Genomic DNA, 20112 nt, shown 5'->3' on the forward strand with positions numbered 1-20112 from the left:
AAGGAACGTAGGGGAAACTCAGGTTCAGTCCACCTCTCAGATCATTGAGCTTTGCAGTACTCTTGCAAACATCTCCAACCACAGTGCAGAGCAAAGTAGGATTTTCTTTGCTTTATTTTCTAGTAGTTACCCCTGTAATGATTAGGACGACCATCATGCTCAGGTGTTTCCCTGAGAAGAAACTGGAGGCAGCTGAGAGCAGAGAAGTCCCAGTCCAAATGCAGCTTGGCAGAATCCTTACCTTGTCTCTGGTTGCCAGACCACAAACTCAGCCCTTCCCTCCTAGCTAGGGGTGCAGAGGCCTCACTCCAGGTGCCCACATACAGCCATCCAGCAACACAGACATGACCTTAGCATGGAGGTGTCTTCTCCTTGGGGCACTTTGGTACAGGGTCAGAAGGAGCTTGGGAGTTTCTCCTCAACTGGGCTCTGCCTGCTGTGCTGGCCCTGTGTGTCCCACAGCCCATGGGCTGCAGGGGGGAGAAGAGGCCAGGGAGGGGCTGCTCCAGAGGAAGGCGTCTGCACTGCAGGGCATGGCCGCGTGGTGCCCGAATCCCCCCTGCCATGGCATTTCTGGCAACAGCTCCTTCTGGTCGAATCCCCCTCTCTCTGCTGCCTGCAGCTGTCCCTGCCGGGAGCTGCTGCTCTGCGCCCACCTCTTCTTTCCCCCTGCCTGTGCTCACAGACCCCATCCCACACGGCTGTGCTCAGCGCTGCCCTGCAGCACCCTGCCACCAACAGGGCCCTGCCAAGGGGCACCTCCATGGCTGCAGGAGCTACGGGGCAGCTGACAGAGAGCCCGGCATGGCCAGCCAGGGCTGGGTATTCTGGGCTGACTGGGGGCACCTGCCTTAGGGCACTCCAAGGGGCTTCAGCCAGACTTCCTCACCTTGCAGTGCAAACCAGCAGGAATCTCAAAGCCTACTGCATTGCCCACTGCCCTCCCTGAAACAAGACCCAGGAGGAGACCCTTCTAGGACCTGCAGCGTCATGGCCCTGCAGCCAGAGACTTACCTTGTCAAGGGCTGTGCAGATTTCTCCTGCAGTCAGCTCTCAGCATCCTCCCACTCTTAACTGCCTCCAAACCCTCTCTCCTTCTGTCGTCTCCCCATGCCACCTGCAGTCAGAGGCCCCAGCCCTGCTGCGCTGTGCAGAGGAGCTGCTTCTGGGCACAGCTGTTTCTCTGCATCAGGGCCTTCTTGCCAGGAGCTCTCTCTGTCCCAGGTGCCTGGCCCAGCTCAGCAGCAGAGGCCCAGCCCAAGGCAGTGGAATCACCCCTCTGGTGTCTTTGGTGATGAGTCCACGAACCTCAGGCACTGACAGCAAATTGAAGAACTCTTTCAAGAAGTCCAAGTCAGATGTAAGTTTCCTGGAGTTTCCCTCCAAGGGCCCGAACTGACATAGCCTCCTTTGGAGCTCATTAGAGCCAAACAGTGGAGGCAGTGAGGCCAAGGAGGCAAAGGCAATGTGAAATTGACATTGATCTTTGGAAAAACTGGATATGTTTCACCAAGCACAAAGGCTGAGCCTTGATCCCTGGCCTCTGAGAAGGAAGATCCTTTCCCTTTACATTATATATTGCTCAGGGATCTTCCTGAAGATGGGGATGTGCATTGTCAATAGCAGGACAGTGGTGCGACACCTCCAATGTATTGATGGCATCATTGAGTGGGCTAACATAGCAGAAGTATTTGAGAAGGGGAAGAAAATAATTCAAATCCTTCTGAAAGACGATTTTGTTGTAAAAAAGTAAGGTCATAGAATCATAGAATTATAGAATATCCCTAGTTGGTAGGGATCCAAAAGGATTATCAAATCCAACTCCTGGCACTGCATGGGTCTGCCCAAAAGTTTAGACCATGTGACTAAGTGCACAGTTCAATCGCTTTTTAAATTCATACAGGCTTGGTGCAGTGACTATGTCCCTGAAGAGCCTGTTCCAGTGTGCAACCACCCTCTTGGTGAAGAACCTCTTCTTGGTGTCCAGCCTAAACTTCCCCTGCCTCAGCTTAACACCATTCTTGCGGGTCCTATCACTGGTGTTTACAGAGAATAAGTCACCTGCCTCTCCACTCCCCCTCATGAGGAAGTTGTAGACCCCAATGAGGTCCCCTCTCAGCCTCCTCTTCTCCAGGCTGAACAGGCCAGTGACCTCAGCCGTTCTTCGTGCATCTTCCCCTCCAGGCCTTTCACCATCTTCGTAGCCCTCCTCTGGACACTCTCCAACAGTTTCATGTCCTTTTTATACTGTGGTGCCCAGAACTGCACACAGTACTTGAGGTGAGGCCAGACCAGCGCAGAGTAGAGAGGGACAATCACCTCCCTTGACTGACTAGCAATGCTGTGCTTGATGCACCCCAGGACACGATTGGCCCTCCTGGCTGCCAGGGCACACTGCTGGCTCATATTCAACTTGCTGTCAACCACACTCCCAGGTCGCTCTCTGCGGAGGTTCTCTCCAGCGTCTCATCGCCCAGTCGTTACGTATAGCCAGGGTTGCCCCGTCCCAGGTGCAGGACCCGACACTTGCCTTTGTTAAACTTCATGTGGTTGGTGATCGCCCAGCTCTCCAATCTGTCCAGGTCTCTCTGCAAGGCCTTTCCACCCTCAGCTGACTCCACAACTCCTCCAAATTTGGTGTCATCGGCAAATTTCCTCAAAACACCTTCTAGTCCTACATCCAACTCATTTATAAAGACATTGAAGAGGACTGGCCCTAAAATGGAGCCTTGAGGGACCCCACTAGTGACCATCTGCCAGCCAGATGTGGCCCCATTTACCACAACCCTTTGAGCCCTGCCCGTCAGCCAATTGCTCACCCATCGTATGATTTTTGTTAAGTTGTATGCTGGACATTTTGTCCAGTAGGATCCTATGGGAAACTGTGTCAAAAGCCTTGCTGAAGTCCAAAAAAATCCCATCATCTGTTTTCCCTTGGTCAACTAGATGGGTGACCTTATCATAAAAGGAAATCAGATTTGTTAGGCAGGACCTACCCCTCATGAACCCATGTTGGCTGGGACCAATGACTGCTTTGTCCCCCTGGTGCACCTCAATAACTTCAAGAATCGTCTTCTCCATAATTTTACCAGGCACTGATGTGAGATTGACTGGCCAGTAATTGCTAGGGTCTTCTTACTTACCCTTCTTGAAAATTGGCACATTTGCCAGCTTCCACTCTACTGGGACCTCTCCAGATTTCCAACATAGTTGAAAAATAATTGAGAGAGGTCCCACGATGACATCAGCCAGCTCTTTAAGCACCCTGGGATGGATGCCATCCAGACCCATGGACTTGTATGGATCGAGGTGGAGCAGCAAATCCTGCACACATTTAGGGTCGGTTGGGAGTTTGTCATTCCCACCTCCATGGTCCTCCAGTTCAGGGCACCTGGGGTTTGGAAGCCCATCATCAGCATTGAAGACAGAGGTGAAGAAGGCATTAAACATCTCTGCTTTGCCTTTGTCCTTGTCTGTGAGGAGACCTTCCACATCAAGTAGTGGACCTATGTATTCTTTGGTTCTCCTTTTTCTGTTAACATATCTAAAAAAAAAAAAACATTTTTATTGTGTCTCACAGACATGGCCAGCTTCAACTCTGGTTGGGCTTTGGCCCCATGAATTTTCTCCCTACAAACACGAACAGCATCCCTGTATTCCTTCCTTGTCACCTGACCCTCCTTCCAGCAGTCATACACTTTCTTTTTCCATCTAAGCTCCAGTAGCAGATCCCTGTTCAACCAGGTCGGCCTTCTGCCCCACCTGCCTGACTTCTGATATTTTGGAATTGCCTGACCTTGTTCTTTTAAACTGCATGAAGTTCAACAAGGCCAAGTGCTGGGTCCTGCACCTGGGGCGCAATAACCCCAAGCAGAGCTACAGGCTGGGAGATGAGTGGTTGGAGAGCTGCCAGGCAGAGAAGGACCTGGGAGTGATGGTGGATAGTCGGCTGAATATGAGCCAGCAGTGTGCTCAGGTGGCCAAGAAGGCCAACGGCATCCTGGCTTGTATCAGGAACAGTGTGACCAGCAGGGCAAGGGAGGTGATCGTCCCCCTGTACTCAGCTCTGGTGAGGCCGCACCTCGAGTACTGTGTTCAGTTTTGGGCCCCTCGCTACAAGAAGGACATCGAGGTGCTTGAGCGAGTGCAGAAAAGGGCGACGAAGCTGGTGAGGGGCCTGGAGAACAAGTCCTACGAGGAGAGACTGAGGGAGCTGGGCTTGTTCAGCCTGGAGAAGAGGAGGCTCAGGGGCGACCTTATCGCTCTCTACAGGTACCTCAAGGGAGGCTGTAGCGAGGTGGGGGTTGGCCTGTTCTCCCACATGCCTGGTGACAGGACGAGGGGGAATGGGCTTAAGTTGCGCCAGGGGAGTTTTAGGCTAGATGTTAGGAAGAACTTCTTCACTGAAAGGGTTGTGAGGCATTGGAACAGGCTGCCCAGGGAAGTGGTGGAGTCACCATCCCTGGAAGTCTTCAAAAGACGTTTAGATGTAGAGCTTAGGGATATGGTTTAGTGGGGACTGCTAGCGGTAGGTCAGAGGTTGGACTCGATGATCTTGAGGTCTCTTCCAACCTAGGAATTCTGTGATTCTGTGATTTTAGGAGGCAGTGCTTAAAGATTGACCAGCACTGATGGACGCCAATGCCTTCAAAAGCAGCTTCCCAGGGGACCTTCCTGACTAGTCCTCTGAGCAGCCTGAAGTCTGCTTTCCCCATATCCAGGGCTGAAGTTTTGGTGGCACTTTTCCTCCTGTCACCATAAATTCTAAACTCAACCACTTCATGGTCACTATGACCGAGATGGCCGTTAATTGCCACATCTCCCACAAGACCCTCTCTGTTTTCCAGCAATAGATCAAGGTGGGCACCTTTCCTAGTTGGCTCCCTTAGCACCTGCACCAAGAAGTTATCATCTAGGTGCTTTATGAACCTCCTGGACTTGCTCGTGTCAGCCATGTGGTGATCCCAGTTGACACCTGGCAAGTTGAAATCTCCCATAAGGACAAGGGCAATTGATTTCGGGGCATCTCTTAGTTCTGCAAAGAATAATTCTTCAGTGTTGCCGTCCTGGCCGGGTGGTCTGTAATAGATTCCCACAATGACATCCCCTTTATTTGTTCATCCCTTAATCCTTACCCAGAGGCTCTCAACTTTGCCATCCCCAACTTGAAGTTCCATGCAGTCCAGCCCATGCTTCACATACATCGCCACCCCACCACCTCGCCTACCCTGCCTGTCCCTCCTGAAGAGCCTGTAAACATCTATTGCAGCACACCAGCCACAGGACTCATCCCACCAGGTTTTGCTTATGCTGATGATGTCGTAGCTGTGGGACTGGGCTTCTAGCCCAGTCTTCTAGCTGGTCCATTTCTAACCCAGACTTCTAGCTCGTCCATTTTATTCCTTATACTGTGTGCGTTCGTGTAGAAGCACTTCAAATGCACCTCCTTACACACATCACCTTGGGGAGCCAACCGAAGGACCTCACCGGCACACAGTCCCTCTGATTCTAGTGCACCATCCCATAGTTCATCACTGACATGCCTGCTTTTATCCCCTTCCCCTGTTTAAAGCTCTATCTATCAGCCCTGCCAAAGGTCAAGAGACCTAGTCAAGAGACAAGGTCAAGAGACCTGCAGAGGAGATCCTGATGCAGACTGGTCGGGATCAAGAGACAGCCGCTTGGGGATGGGCTGGGCATCAGTCAGGGTGTGCTGAGTAATTGCCTAGAGCATCTCTTGCTTTGTACATTCGATAATATTAATAAAAATATTTATTATTATTAATCATAAATGATAATATTATCATTATTTTTCCTCTTCCTTTTCTCTCCTATTAAACTGTCTTTATCTCAACACACAAGCTTTTCACAGAATCAGAGAATCACAGAATCATTTAGGTTGGAAGAGACCTCCAAGTTCACCTAGTCCAACCTCTGACCTAACGCTAACAAGTCCTGCACTAAACCATATCCCTAAGCTCTACATCCAAACGTCTTTTAAAGACCTCCAGGAATGGTGACTCAACCACTTCCCTGGGCAGCCTCTTCCAATGCCTAACAACCCTTTTGGTAAAGAGGTTCTTCCTAATATCCAACCTAAATCTCCCCTGGTGCAACTTTCGCTCATTCCCCCTTGTGCTATCACCAGGCATGTTGGAGAACAGACCAATTCCCACCTCGCTACAGCCTCCTTTAAGGTGCCTTTAGAGAGAGATAAGGTCACCCCTGAGCCACCTCTTCTCCAGGCTAAACATTACACCTGTTGTACTACAAGCTCCCATGGGTCAGATCCTCATTTTGAGAATTACCCCGCTCACTGTGTAACCTTGAGGAGGAAGGATTTACAAACACCAGCCTCAAAGACCTCAAAACACAGGATTGTCATGCACTCTGACTGTACAGTCCAGCCCTTTCTTCCCTGAGTCAGAAGGGACCTCTGGAGGTGTTCACTACCATCATCTTCCCTGAGCAGTGATAGCTCTACTGGTAGATCAGGTTAGTTAGTATTTTCTGCAGATCGGTATTGAAAATCTCTGGGCCTATGACCCAGTGCTGATCCACTGTCTTGGTGTCTGTTCCCCTAGTACAGACAATGAGGCCAGCAGAAGGGTGGAGCTGGTCGAATTTCAAAGATCAATTCCCCTTGGGCAGTGGGGAATGGCTGTCCCTGTGCTCCCCACATGTGATCCTCAAGCTGGTAGTGCTGCTGTGCAGAGTAAATGGGCTGTGGTGCTGTGGGGTGAATCTGCAGGGCCGTGCTGGTCAGGTTGGGAAGCAGACCCAGACAGGTCCAGATCACTGGGCTGGACCAGACAGAGGTACTCTGCGAAGGGGGAAATGAATCATTGACCAGCTTCCCTTCATTCTGCCCGCTTCAGGTCCACTCTCTTCTCTGAGACTGCAGAGTTGAAGGTTCCCTATGAATACCTGGCTTTAGTTCTTTCCCTGTGGCTGAGCTCACGGTGGGAGATCTCTCACTTTCAGAGGGGCTGCAGTCAGTGCTCATGCCATGCTCTGCTGTTCCTGGAGGTACCCTGGGCTCTGCAGGCAGCTCCAGATTCCCCTCGTGAAGGACATCATCTACAGGTCAGATGTGGGAACAGCCCTGGCTATGTAATGCAGTGACCATTCGCTGCCTCTGCTGTCAGCAGACACCTATGGGTGAGTCTTAAATCTAGCCCTAGGTCTCTGACAGGTCACAGTGTAACAATGAGCCATTCCCTCCTGAACCTAATGAGGAACAGACCCTAGTGGAGAGCTATTTTTTGGCACAGGCTTGAGTAGAAAATTCCAGCCTTCAGGCAGTCCACATGGGTTATCCTGTTTATTACAAAGTTTTTATGAGATAATTCACTGACTCACAGTTACAAGAACATGCAGAAAGCATCCATATGACACAGAGCGGTTTCATGCATTCATTGCAGTGGGAGGAATCCAAATATTTATGTGGGAATACAAGAAGCAAAATCAGTCAATATGACAATAAGGAAAAAGCAATTTAATAAATAATGATAAAAACAAAGAAGAAAATAGAACATTTTGGAATGGGATGAACAATTTTCATTTCTGTAGAGTGAAGGAAACTTTATGAGTACTAAAAAACATCCCCCAAATCAGTTTCCTAACAGCATCCATGAGCTCTTTGTTCCTCATGCTGTAGATGAGGGGGTTCACTGCTGGAGGCACCACCGAGTACAGAACCGCCAGCAAAAGATTCAGGGATGAGGAGGACTTGAAAGGGGGCTTCAGATAGGCAAACACGATATTGCTGATGAAGAGGGAGACCACGGCCAGGTGAGGGAGGCACGTGGAAAAGGCTTTGTGCCGGCCCTGCTCTGAAGGGATCCTCAGCACAGCTCTGAAGATCTGCACATAAGAAAGCACAAGGAAGACAAAACACCCAAAGGCTAAGCAGACACTAACCACAACAAGCCCAGCTTCCCTGAGGTAGACATCAGAGCAAGAGAGCTTGAGGATCTGGGGAATTTCACAGAAGAACTGGTCTAAGGCATTGCCTTGGCAGAGGGGGAGAGAAAAGGTATTGGCAGTGTGCAGCACAGCATAGAGAAAAGTACTGCCCCAGGTAGCTGCTGCCATGTTGACACAAGTTCTGCTGTCCATTATTGTCCCATAGTGCAGGGGTTTGCAGATGGCAATGTAGCGGTCATAGGCCATGATGGTGAGAAGAGAAAACTCTGCTGTGACAAAGACAACAAAGAGGAAGACCTGGGTAGCACAACCTGCATAAGAAATGGTCGTTCTGTCCCAGAGGGAGTTGACCATTGCTTTGGGAACAGTGGTGGAGATGGAGCCCATGTCGATAAGGGCGAGATTGAGGAGGAAGAAGTACATGGGGGTGTGGAGGCGGTGGTTGCAGGCTATGGCTGTGAGGATGAGGCCGTTGCCCAGGAGGGCAGCCAGGTAGATGCCCAGGAAGAGCCTGAAGTGCAGGAGCTGCAGCTCGTGTGTGTCTGCAAATGGCAGGAGGAGGAACTCTGTGGGGAAGGTGCTGTTGGACATTTGCTGCCTCAGGGCATCTTTGCCTGTTCATGGAGGAAAATGCAGAGTCAAGTTAGGCAGGCATCTCAGAGCAAACCCCAACTCCTTCACTAACATAAGTCACCATTCCCTGAGCTGTAAGAGTATCACAGTGCAGGACACAGGCTCCTCTCCTCTTCTGGAGGTCCAGCTGAGGAGATGGTGGTTCATTCCCTAAAACCCCAGGCACTGTGACTGGCTGGCAGAGGAGAGCAGGAGCTTGGTGCACAGAAGGTTCCAGCACTTCAGGCCTGGCAGGGAGTGCCTGAATCCTGCTTCCCTTGGTGTTTCAGGCAGTAGCTCCCTCTCCCTCCCTGCACAAGTCTCTCATGCCTTGAGCTATCTCTGCTGGCAGATGCTTCCTGTCTCCACATCTCCTCCCTGCCATTGCTCACAAACCCCATCCCACCCGTTGTGTGTTCGGCTCTGCCCGGCAGACACATCCTGCCCCAGGACACCTTTCGCAGACAACTCCCCAAGTTCAGAGGCAGGAGCAGCTCTAAGCTAATAGAAGTTAAAAGAACTGGGGACTTAGTGTTGTCATCAGGATGGAGAAATAAATTGCCATCACCATCTGCCACCCAGCAAAGCAAGAGGAGAAATCTCAAAGCACAGAATGCTTCCCTTCAAGAATCGCTTGCTCTGACCTTTGTCTTGCAGAGTCCACTCTGAGATGCCCTGGGAGTGCTCTGGAGCTGGAAGCAGCCTGCCCCAGTCAGCAGCATCTGGGCACCAGCAGGACCATGCCCTGCCCTGACAGAGGGACTCCTTCCACCCACAGTTTATTCCTGCAGCACCCTGTACAGCTCCCCAGGCAGGCTGAGCCTGGCAGGAGCAGAGGCCCTGCCCCGGCACACAGCCCCTGGGGAACAGCACGGACCCTGCTCTGCACCAGAACCCTGGGTGCTCCTGCCTGCACCCTGGCTGCACAGCCTGCAGCTGGCTCCATAAGAAGGAACCCTCGTGTCCTGTCCCTCTAACAGCTTTGGCAGGCAATCTCTGCTTTGGAATTTGTTGTTCTCATATAAAAAGAAACTCTAAGGGTTCTCCTTAAAGATCCCATAGGCTGCAGGATTTGTCTGCAAATCTGGAGATGGCACCAGGAACAACAGCTGTGCTTCCCTGCAGCCAGAGACTTACCCTGTTCAGGGCTGTGAAGATTTCTCCTGCAGAGAGCTCTCAGTATCCCCCCTCCACACTGCCTTTAACATCTCCCTCCCTTCTCTCACTGCCCTTGTCCCCTGCAGGCAGTGCCCCCAGCCCTGCTGTGCTGTGCAGAGGAGCTGCTCCTGGGCAGAGCTGTCTCTCTACAGTGCTGCCTGCTTGCCAGGAGCTCCCCTTGGTCCCAGGAGCCCGGCCCAGCTCAGCAGCACAGGGAGCTCTTGACAAGTCCCTGGGCCTCCAGTGGAATAGACAGGACACTTACTGCCAGCAGTGTCTTTTCCCCTATTTCAAAATAAATGTTTGACACGAGATTCATCTTTTCTTGTTCTGTTATGAGAATGGAGAGCCACAAGGTGACAGGCAGGCTGCATTCCATCTCTTCTAAGCACTTATTAATATTCAGAGGGAGGAAACATTTTCACAGATATCCCTCTGTCTACATAACCTACATAACCAATTGCTGGGCTGCAGGATCACCATATCATAGAACTCTTTGGGTATGAAGGGACCTTCAAGACCAGCAACCTGTTCCAGTGACTCACCATCATTTGTGTGAATAAAGGAGGCAGTGAAGGGAAGCAGACCTGGTCAGTCACAATGAATGGTGAGAGCATGGGACAGAGAGAAAACGTTTATTCCAGTGAGGTTATCTGATTAGGGACATTTTTAGTTGGGGAACCAAGAGAAAAGGGGGAATGCTGGTAAAAGGCCTGTCCTGTGAAGACAGCCTGTGGACTGTTGGGTAGTCTGAAGAAAAGAAGGCTGAAGGGTGACCTCATTGCTCTAAATAACTTCCTTAGGAGGGGAAGTGGAGAGGGGGGTGCCGGTCTCTTCTCCCTGGGAACCAATGGCAGGACATGTGGGAAAGGCACAAAGCTGCACCAGGGGCTGTTCAGACTGGGCATTAGGAAAATATTCTGTACTGTGAGGGTGGTCAAGCACTGGAACGGGCTTTCTAGAGACCTGGTTGATGTCCCATGACAGTCAGTGTTCAACAGGCACTTGGATCATAGAAACATAGAATCAAAGAACATTTTGGTGAGGAAGAGATCTTAAAGATCATGCAGTTCTAAGCCCCCTGGCATGGACAGGGATGTCACTCACTAGATCAGGTTACCCAGTGCCTCAGCCAGCCTGGTCCTGAACACCTCCAGGAACAAGGCATCCACACCTTTCTGGGCAACCTCTTCCATAGTCTCACCACCCCCTGAGTGAAGAATTTCCTCTTAACCTGTAATATAAATCACCTCTTTTAGTTTGAAATCTTTCCCCCCTCATCCTGTCATTATCTGATTGAGCAAAGAGTCTCTCTCCACCTTTTTATAAGGCCCCTTAAATACCGAAAGGCAACAATGAGGTCCCCCCACAACTGTAGGCAGAAGAGCCCCAGATCTCTCAGCCTTTCTTCATAAAAGAGATGCTGCAGCCCTCTGATCAACTTCATGGCCCTCCTCTGGACCCGCTAACAGGTCAACATCCTTCTTGGGCTGGGGGCCCCAGACCTGGACACAGTATTCCAAGAGGGGCCTCACAAGAACAGAGTAGAGGGGGACAATCACCTCCCTCGACCTGATAGCCAGGCCTCTTTTGATGCAGTCCAGGATGCTGATGGCCTTCTGGCATGCAAGCACACACTGTCAGCGCATGTCAAGCTTGTCATCGGCCTCTGCTCTGCTCAAGGAAGGGGATATGGCGGGTACACACCACGTGCCACCCCATGGTTTTACCTGCATGACCATGGAGAGGACATGAAAAAATGGGATTGGTAATCTGCCTTGACCTTAGAGGCATGGGTATGTGAGTTGCAAAGAAAAACAATGGCCAAAGGGGGGGCCTTCCATATAGCAGAAAATTGCTGCTCCTATTTCCATCCGACAGTCCCTGAGACACACTGACAACTACTAAGAATAGGGCTAGAGGGGCCCTGCTTGCAGCCAGATGGAGGGAAGGGACAATCATGTTTATTGGCCTGTGTGGATTTGATGGCCTGGAATCATAGAATCATAGAATATCCCAAGTTGGAAGGGACACACAAAGATCATCCACCAACAGTTTCATGTCCTTTTTGCACTGTGGTGCTCAGAACTGCACATAGTACTCGAGGTGAGGTCGCACCAGCATAGAGCAGAGTGGGACAATCACTTCCCTCGACTGACTAGCAAAGCCATCCTTGATGCACCCCAGGATACGGTTGGCCCTCCTGGCTGTCAGGGCACACTGCAGGCTCATATTCTGCTTGCTATCAACCACAACCCCTTATGCCTTTCCATTCCTGTCAGCCTTGCCATATCTATGTTGTATACAGGGATGGTTTTGTGCTCAGCAGGCACACAGCTCTCTTCAACAGAGAGACCCCTCCAGCAGCCTGAGGGAGCTGAGGTGGCTGCAGCTCTCTGCCCCTCAGTCCAAGCTGAGATGGGCAGAGCGTGCACTCTCGGGAGGCTCACACACAAGCCCACATACACAACACATAGGCATCAATACATGGCAGGACACAGGTGAATGCAGGCAGGCACACTCAGCATTCACACAACCACAAACAGCAGGAGAAGTCTTATCCTGATCCGGCTGAGTAGGAAGGAGGCCTGACAGTTGGAAATATAAAGTGGTAGTGTGTGCACGTGCATGTTTGTGTGTCCAAGGTAGATATGCCAGCAGCTGGGATCAGACACTCAGCCTTCCCAGGACAAGTTCCTGGCTCCCAGTCTCCCCAGCTGAAGTCACTGGGACATATGAGCCCCCATGGCTGCAGCCCCACTGTAGCTGCTGGCACACATCATCCCAATCTCACACACACTCACACATTTAAGTCCACTGAGTCCACACACTGCCGTGTCTCCTGTTGCTGACTACATGGGCACTCTGATGCCCTGGTTCTACTCCAGCTGCTGCACTTACCCCTGTGTATAACCATCAGGTGACCTACAGCCCTTGGCAGTAATCCCCTTAGTCCAAATGGTGATGTGAAGAGCTGCTGCCAGTGATGCATCTGGATGGGTTTCCTGCCTGGACACTGGGCTGACAGCCCTTCCACAGTAGCCCTGGAAGGAGCTGGGACAGGATCTTGTTTCCTCACGAGCCTGTGACTTAGGTTCCCACTTGCCAATGTGCTCTGTGCTCTCCTGGGCTCATGGAGATGGGCTTTTGTTGAGCTGAGGGCTCTCCTGTGATGGGCCTGGAAGCAGCCAGGGCAGGGCATGAACTGAATTACTCATCCTGACATCATTTCCTTGGGCCTTCATTTTGTGTGCAGATGTGCTTCTTATCACACAGCCTAACGCAATCCAGCAAGAACATAAACCTCTGGAGACTTCTGCATGTGGAGGTCACATGTATATGATGGTGGTATTACATAAGATATGACAGCAGAGAACTCAAATTGCTTTTCAGAAATGCATCATGATTAGGGGAAAAGCTGTGCTGTTGCACGGGCCATGGCTTCCTTCAGGGCCAGCATCACGGCCTTGTTTCTAAGACTGTAGATGAATGGGTTTAAGAATGGGTACAGGACAGTGTTCAGCAAAGCTACAATGCTGTTGGTCTCCAAAGAAACGTGATCTGAGGTGGGTGTGTAGAGAGCTATGCAGCTTCCATAGGCAATGGCCAAGGTGGTGAGATGGGAAGAGCACGTAGCAAAAGCTTTTCTCCTTGCAGAGGCTGCTGGCATTTGTAGGATACAGAAGAAGATAGTTGTGTAAGATGCCAGAGTTAAACACAAGGAAGACAGCACAATAAACAATAAGAAAACCGATTCTGTTTTCCAAAGCAGGGTGACATCAGAGCAGGACAGTTGGAATAAGGGGGTGTTGTCACAAAAAAAATGCTGGATCTTGTTCGAACCACAGAAAGTGAGCTTGGAGAGCAGCACCAGGCGGTAAATCAAGAATGTGAAGCCCATGACCCAAACAGCAGCAACCAGCTGGATGCAGAGCTGATGCTTCATGATGGCAGCATAGTGCAAAGGCTGGCAGATGGCAACATAACGGTCAAAGGACATGACAACAAGGAGAACAAACTCTGCACCACCCAGGGCAAAATAGAAGGAGGACTGGGCAAAGCAGCCGCCTACTGAGATTGTTCTCCTGCCAGAGCTCAGAATAACCAAGAGTTTGGTGCTTGTGGAGGACATAAACCAGATTTCCAGGAATGCCAGATTGCCAATGAAATAGTACATGGGGGTTTGCAGACGGTTATCCACACACACCAGGAAAATGATGGCTGCATTCCCCATCACCGTTGTCAGGTACATGAGTAGAAGGACCATGCAGAAAAATAGCTGTAGCCTTTGATCAAGCCCTGAGAAGCCTGTGAGGTTGAATTCAGAAATGACAGTTCCATTGCCTACTCCCATGCCCTATTTCCATTCATCCTGCTGAGGCAAGAACATGGCAAAACCAAGTAAAATAATTTCATGGTGTGGATGGAAGGTTATCTCCTTCCTTCTCTCTTTCCTTGCTTGCAGGCTTCCTATACAACAGAGAGAGAAGGAGATTCTGTTGGACCTTCCTCACACTCTGCCTTTTCCATTTCATATATCATGCAGAGTCCTACAGGAATTTCTTGTCTTCTTTCCAACTTTGTCCATCAGCCACAAATTATTCTTTCTCAAGAGCACAGGACTAATAAGGGGTTGTTAGCGATTGCACCCTGTTCCCGGGAAGGTCCTCATTTACTCAGAACAATTGCAAACACCCATTGTAACAATGTTTCGAAAGGAAATCTCATCTTCCGCACAAATATTTTCTATTTTGTAGATGCTAAACCATGAATTCAAATATGTATATTGGAAGTTATTCTCTCTCCTCTTCAGTACTTGCCTTTTTGGACTACCAGCAGCTGAGGATCCCCTGGTTTATTTCAGGACAAAGAAATTTCAGGTCTCTCTTTTGTAATGCTGTGATTTCTTCTTTGTCATCTTCCCTTCATCTTTAGGAAAGAAGAAAAATGGGGACCAAGTGTAGCTTGCCTTTTTTAGTACTGTAAATTAAGGCCAAAATTCATTATGGTCCCACCAGGTCCGTAGAAACATCTAACACAATCTCATCTGACTTCTTTCTGCACTGAAAAGTAAATATATCCAGAATTGGTCTTCGTTCTTACTATCAGACATTCTCAACTAAATGCCTTGCTTTTCTGAGAGGTGGAAAAATCTTGTCCTCTTCAAAAGCTTAAGGATAGTCCTTGTAGTACAAAGAGGAAGTGCCTAAGAAAAGCAAAGTGCCAAGTACTACTGTGTAGGCTTATATTTCAGTTGACTAAAAGTCACATCCTTCAGGTTGAGCTATTTGACTTACTCTCATCCCGTCAATGCTGAGAGAGAGAAGAGCATCTGAAAGAGATCCCTCACCTTTATTTTGCATGGCAGTTCTAGGCTGGGACGACCCAGACACAAGCACTTTCTCTTGTTTCATTGATTGTTGGGGAAGCCTCAGGAGAACAAGTTCTCACAGGCACCAGGAGGGAAGAAGGTTAAACTCATTACTCAAGTCTCTGATGACTGTAGTAAATTACTCTCTTCTGTAAATCAAAGTACTCCTCAAACAGGAAAATAAACAAAACTAAAACAAAAACCACAAGAGAAACTTGTTCAGCAAAGACAGACATTTTCTCCTTCACCTTTCCCTATGTGTTTAGACATAGAAAGGATCAGAGCAGATGACTGCAAAAAGTGACCACCTCAAAACACAAGGGTGGGGGAGGAGATGATGGGTTTGAAGCAGTGAAGTAGTTTCTCCATGGGCTGTGTTGTCCCCTCAGGACCTGTCCCAGGGCAGAATGGGTGCACTTAGGCAGGAAAATGGAAAGCTCAGAAGCGGGGAGTTTTAAGGACTTTTAAGCATGGGGTTTGGGCTGGGCTTAGACCCCAAGTGCCCTGCCTTGCTCTTTGCCTCTAGACTGGCAAAGAGGAATCTGTGCACTGGCTTCATCTGGAAAACTTGTTGAGATTAACCCATTAGTTGTAATAGTTTTAGCAGAAGCTCAAGCCCAGTCACCAACAGCAATATGTTGTGGTTTAGCCCTGATGATCAGCTAAGCACTGAGGGGATCTGATCCAAGACTTTTTCCCATGCAATGAGGAAAAATAAGAATGGGAGGCAGTGACGGGAAACAAGTCTGGTCAGTCACGTTAATCATAAGATCACAAAAACATACAAAGATTTGGTTTCCAAGGCACTTTAAAGATCAACCAGTTCTAACTGCCCTGCCATAGGCAGGGGCACCTTCCACCAGACCAGGTTGCTCAAAGCCCCATTAAGCCTGGCCTTGAATACTTCCAGGGATGGGGCACCCACAGCTCCTTTGGTCAACCTGTTATAGTGCCTCATCACCCTGAAAAATCAAATTTTTTCTGAATATCCAATCTAAAACTACCCTCTTTTAGTTTAAAAGCTACCTCTGTTCTGAATGGAAATGCAGGACGGGGAGAGCCAGTGGGCACAGTTGTTTGTGCTGGTGCTGCTAAGGACAAGAGATATAAACCCCAACTTGTCTCAGGAGCCTCACATTGAAATGTAGGTGCATGGGGTTCACATCCAAGCCTGATACATGAACTCCTCATTCTGGTGGAGATGGTCAAGGAAGAGGAACACTGTTTTGCAAGCACCCAGCAAAGAAGTGCACATCATCTGTCCAAGTACATGTCTTTTCTACCTCCTGCAGCTACTGAAATGGGGGACAGTTGCCTTAAAGGCCTATGTCATGCTTTTCTGATCCATGCAGAATTTTCAGATACCCAAAGGCATCAGAAATGGCCCCAGATACCAATGTCCAAGTTATTCCACCTGTTTTTATTCACAGACTCTCATCTGCATGGTATCTCTCCTCCAGCTGGACCCCTCTCTTCACATCTAATTCCTTTTCCAAGGAGCCCCCAGTGGGCTGTATCAGCTTAGTACTTCGGCAACTTGGTTGGCCATGTTGCACCTGAGCTATTGCTCATGGTGGGGGTTAAGAGAATTTCCTTTCCTCTTCTTGTCTCACACCTGTCTTTCTCATCTGGAAGACATCTCAGCTGATGAGCTACAGGCCTCAGGAAAAATTTTGTCTCTCTGTGAAACTCCAGAGAAATATCCTCATCAATCAAAGTGTTCATCAAGCAAGGATCAGTGTGGGTTGTGTTTGCTGGAAGTTGAGAAGCAGAGAGTCCTGGAATTGTGATCTCTGGTGGGCTAAAGCAGTCCTGTGTTCCAGTTTTCCTCTGTGCTGAGGAAGGATGCTGCCAGCTGGAACTGAGCAAACCAGAACCTTGGTAAGGAAGTTTCTGAGACATGGGGCAGAGAAAGGAGTAAAAGTTTTATTTAATCATCCCTGAGTTTTGAAGGCACTTGATTTGATTAAGGTTCTCATTAAAAGTGCTGTTTATATATATATATATTTTTGTGTGAGGATATTGTTTGATATGTTCCAACAAAGATGTATGATGTTTTTCAATATACAAGAAAAACATGGTAATATATACATTATGTATACTCCTTGATGTTAGAATAAGGACTGGATATATAATTAAAAGCATAGATATGTTTATATACCTAAAGGTTTTCCTTAGTTTTATTCCATTCTTTAATGTTCCTTACCAGAAAAGGGAAGGGCTACTGGTGTCATCTACCTGGATGTCTATGAGGCTTTTGAAATGATCTCTCACAACTTTTTCGCTACTGAACTGGAGGAATATGGGCTTGATGGATTGACTGTTAGATGGAGAAAAGAATTAGTTAGATGGCCTCATCCAAAAAGTTGATACTCCTTGTGAGTCTATGGGCAGAGGTCCTGCCCCTCATGGCATAGTCAGTCAGCAGAAACAGAGCTCCTGGAAGAGAACTGCAGTTCACTGCAGTTCTCTGCAGTGCCCCCCTTGGGCAGTGGGGAATGGATGTCCCTGTGCTCCCCACAAGTTGTCCCCAAGCTGTTGGTGCTGCCTTGCAGAGCAAATAGGCTGTGGTGCTGTGGGGTGAATCTGCATGGCTGTGCTAGTCAAGGTGGGAAGCAGACTCAGCCAGGTCCAGATCACTGAGCTGGACCCTGTGAATTCCAGGTTCCTTGTGAATACCTGGCTTTAGTTCTTTCACTGTGGCTGAGCTCACAGTGGGAGATCTCTCACTTTCAGAGGGGCTGCAGTCAGTGCTCATGCCATGCTCCGCTGACCCTGGAGGTACCCTGGGCTCTGCAGGCAGCTCTAGATTCCCCTCCTGAAGGACATCATCTACAGGTCAGACGTGGGAACGGCCCTGGCTATGTAACGCAGTGACCATTTGCTGTCTCTGCTGTGAGCAGACACCCATGGGTGAGTCTTAAACCTAGCCCTTGGTCTCTGACAGGTCACAATGCAACAATGAGCCATTACCTCCAGAACAGAAGCAGGAACAGACTTTTGTAGGGAGCAATGATTTGGGCCTATTCTTGACGCTTGTTAGGCAAAGAAATCCCAGCCTTCAGGCATTTCATTGTGGTAATTCCGTTTTATTACAGGGGTGCTAGAAGAGAATATTGCTTAACTCACAGGGTTAGATGCACATTTATACAGCCTCCATATGGGACAGAACAGGTTCATTCATTCACTGCACTGATGAGAATCCTGGTATTTATGCAGGAACACAAGAAACCCAGGTAGCAAAACTGACAATGAGAAAAAAAATAAGTATCTATATAGCCACCTGCTAAAGACAACCAAAATATAAGTCTGGAAGTTGATGTACTGGCATTCATGATTGGAGAGTGAAGGGATCTTTATGAGTATTGAAAAACATCCCCCAAATCAATTTCCTAACAGCATCCTTCAGCTCCTTGTTCCTCATGCTGTAGATGAGGGGGTTCACTGCTGGAGGCACCACTGAGTACAGAACTGCCAGCAAAAGATTCAGGGATGAGGAAGAAATGGAGCGGGGCTTCAGGTAGGCAAACATGACAGTGCTGATGAACAGGGAGACCACAGTGAGGTGAGGGAGGCATGTGGAAAAGGCCTTGTGCTGGCCCTGCTCTGAGGGCATCCTCAGAACAGTCCTGAGGATCTGCACATAGGACAGCACAAGGAAAACAAAACATCCAATACCTGAACAGAAGCAAAACATTATGAACCCAAGTTCTCTGAGGTAGGCATCTGAACAGGAGAGCTTAAGGATCTGGGGAAGTTCACAGAAGAACTGGTCCAGGGCATTACCTTGGCAGAATGAAAGGGAAAATGTATTGGCAGTGTGCACCAAAGCACTGAGAACACCAGCACCCCAGACAACAACTGCCATGTTGACACAAGTTCTGCTGGCCATTACGGTCATATAGCGCAGGGGCTGGCAGATGGCAACGTAGCGGTCATAGGCCATGATGGTGAGAAGGTAAAACTCTGCTGTGACAAAGAAAACAAACATAAAGACTTGGGTAGCACATCCCAAGTAGGAAACGTCCTTGGTGTCCCAGAGGGAGTTGGCCATGGCTTTGGGAACAGTGGTGGTAATAGTGCCCAGGTCAAGGAGGGCGAGGTTGAGGAGGAAGAAGTACATGGGGGTGTGGAGGCGGTGGTCGCAGGCTACAGTTGTGAGGATGAGGCCGTTGCCCAGGAGGGCAGCCAGGTAGATGCCCAGAAAGAGCGCGAAGTGCAGGAGCTGCAGCTCCCGTGTGTCTGCGAATGGCAGCAGGAGGAACTCAGTGGGGAAGCTGCTGTTGGACATTTGCTACCTCTGGCCATGTGGACCTGTAGATGGAGGAAGAGACAGAGACAAGTTAGAGAGATTTCTCTGAGCCTCATTCACACAAGTCACCATTCCCTGAGCTGAATGAGGAATGAATCCACTCATCCTCCAACCCTTCCAACTGAATGACGGTGTGCCTGACTGTTTCAAATGGACCTTGGGCACCTTGTTCACAAGAAGACACCCTCAGGGCAGGGCCCCAGCAGTCAATGTCAGAATAGAATCTTACACCCACCTGCACCCCAGACAAAGAGTATAGGAGAATCACAGACAGGTGAACAAATAATAAAGAATACAACAATGCTCCAATCTGCTGACAAAGGAAAATGTAGATGGGCATGCAGGGAAGCCTTCACATTACCAAGCTTGCATGCCACCTATGGAAGTGACACTGCGGGGCAGGTACTCTCAGCCTTATTGTTGTCTATCACCTTGCAGGACACAGGCTCCTCTCCTCTTCTGGATGTCCAGCTGAGGAGAAGGTGGCTCAATCATAAAGAGCAGGGAGTTGCTGCAGAGAAAGTGCCTGCACTGCGGACCTGGCAGGGACTGTCTGAATCCTCCTTCCCTTGGTGTTTTGGGCAGCAGCTCCCTCTCCCTCCCTGCCTTGGTCTCTGCTGCCTGGAGCTGTCCCTGCTGGCAGCTGCTTCCCTGTCCCCACATCTCCTCCCTGCCATTGATCCCAGACCCTGTCCAACCCATTTTTGCGCTCGGCTCTGCCCTGCAGACA

The 20112-nt window shown here is 49.4% G+C and overlaps 2 protein-coding genes across 2 annotated transcripts; both read right to left on the bottom strand.

The window, feature by feature from the left end:
• Window positions 1-7560: 7560 nt before the first annotated feature.
• Window positions 7561-19361, bottom strand: LOC309890552 (olfactory receptor 14A16-like; the record flags this gene model as incomplete). The annotated part of the gene is made up of 2 exons (XM_082784979.1): window positions 7561-8226; window positions 19068-19361. The coding sequence occupies 2 exons, from the start codon at window positions 19359-19361 to the stop codon at window positions 7561-7563; spliced, it is 960 nt and encodes a 319-aa protein (XP_082641105.1).
• LOC309890574 (olfactory receptor 6E1-like) lies at window positions 13106-14053 on the bottom strand (the record flags this gene model as incomplete). Its single annotated transcript, XM_082784997.1, has 1 exon — window positions 13106-14053. One exon carries the CDS (start codon window positions 14051-14053, stop codon window positions 13106-13108), a length of 948 nt encoding a protein of 315 aa, XP_082641123.1.
• Window positions 19362-20112: the final 751 nt, after the last annotated feature.

The sequence above is a fragment of the Aythya marila genome (genome assembly GCF_965140915.1).
Source record: "Aythya marila genome assembly, contig: HAP1_HAP1_SCAFFOLD_169, whole genome shotgun sequence".
Classification (NCBI taxonomy): domain Eukaryota; kingdom Metazoa; phylum Chordata; class Aves; order Anseriformes; family Anatidae; genus Aythya; species Aythya marila.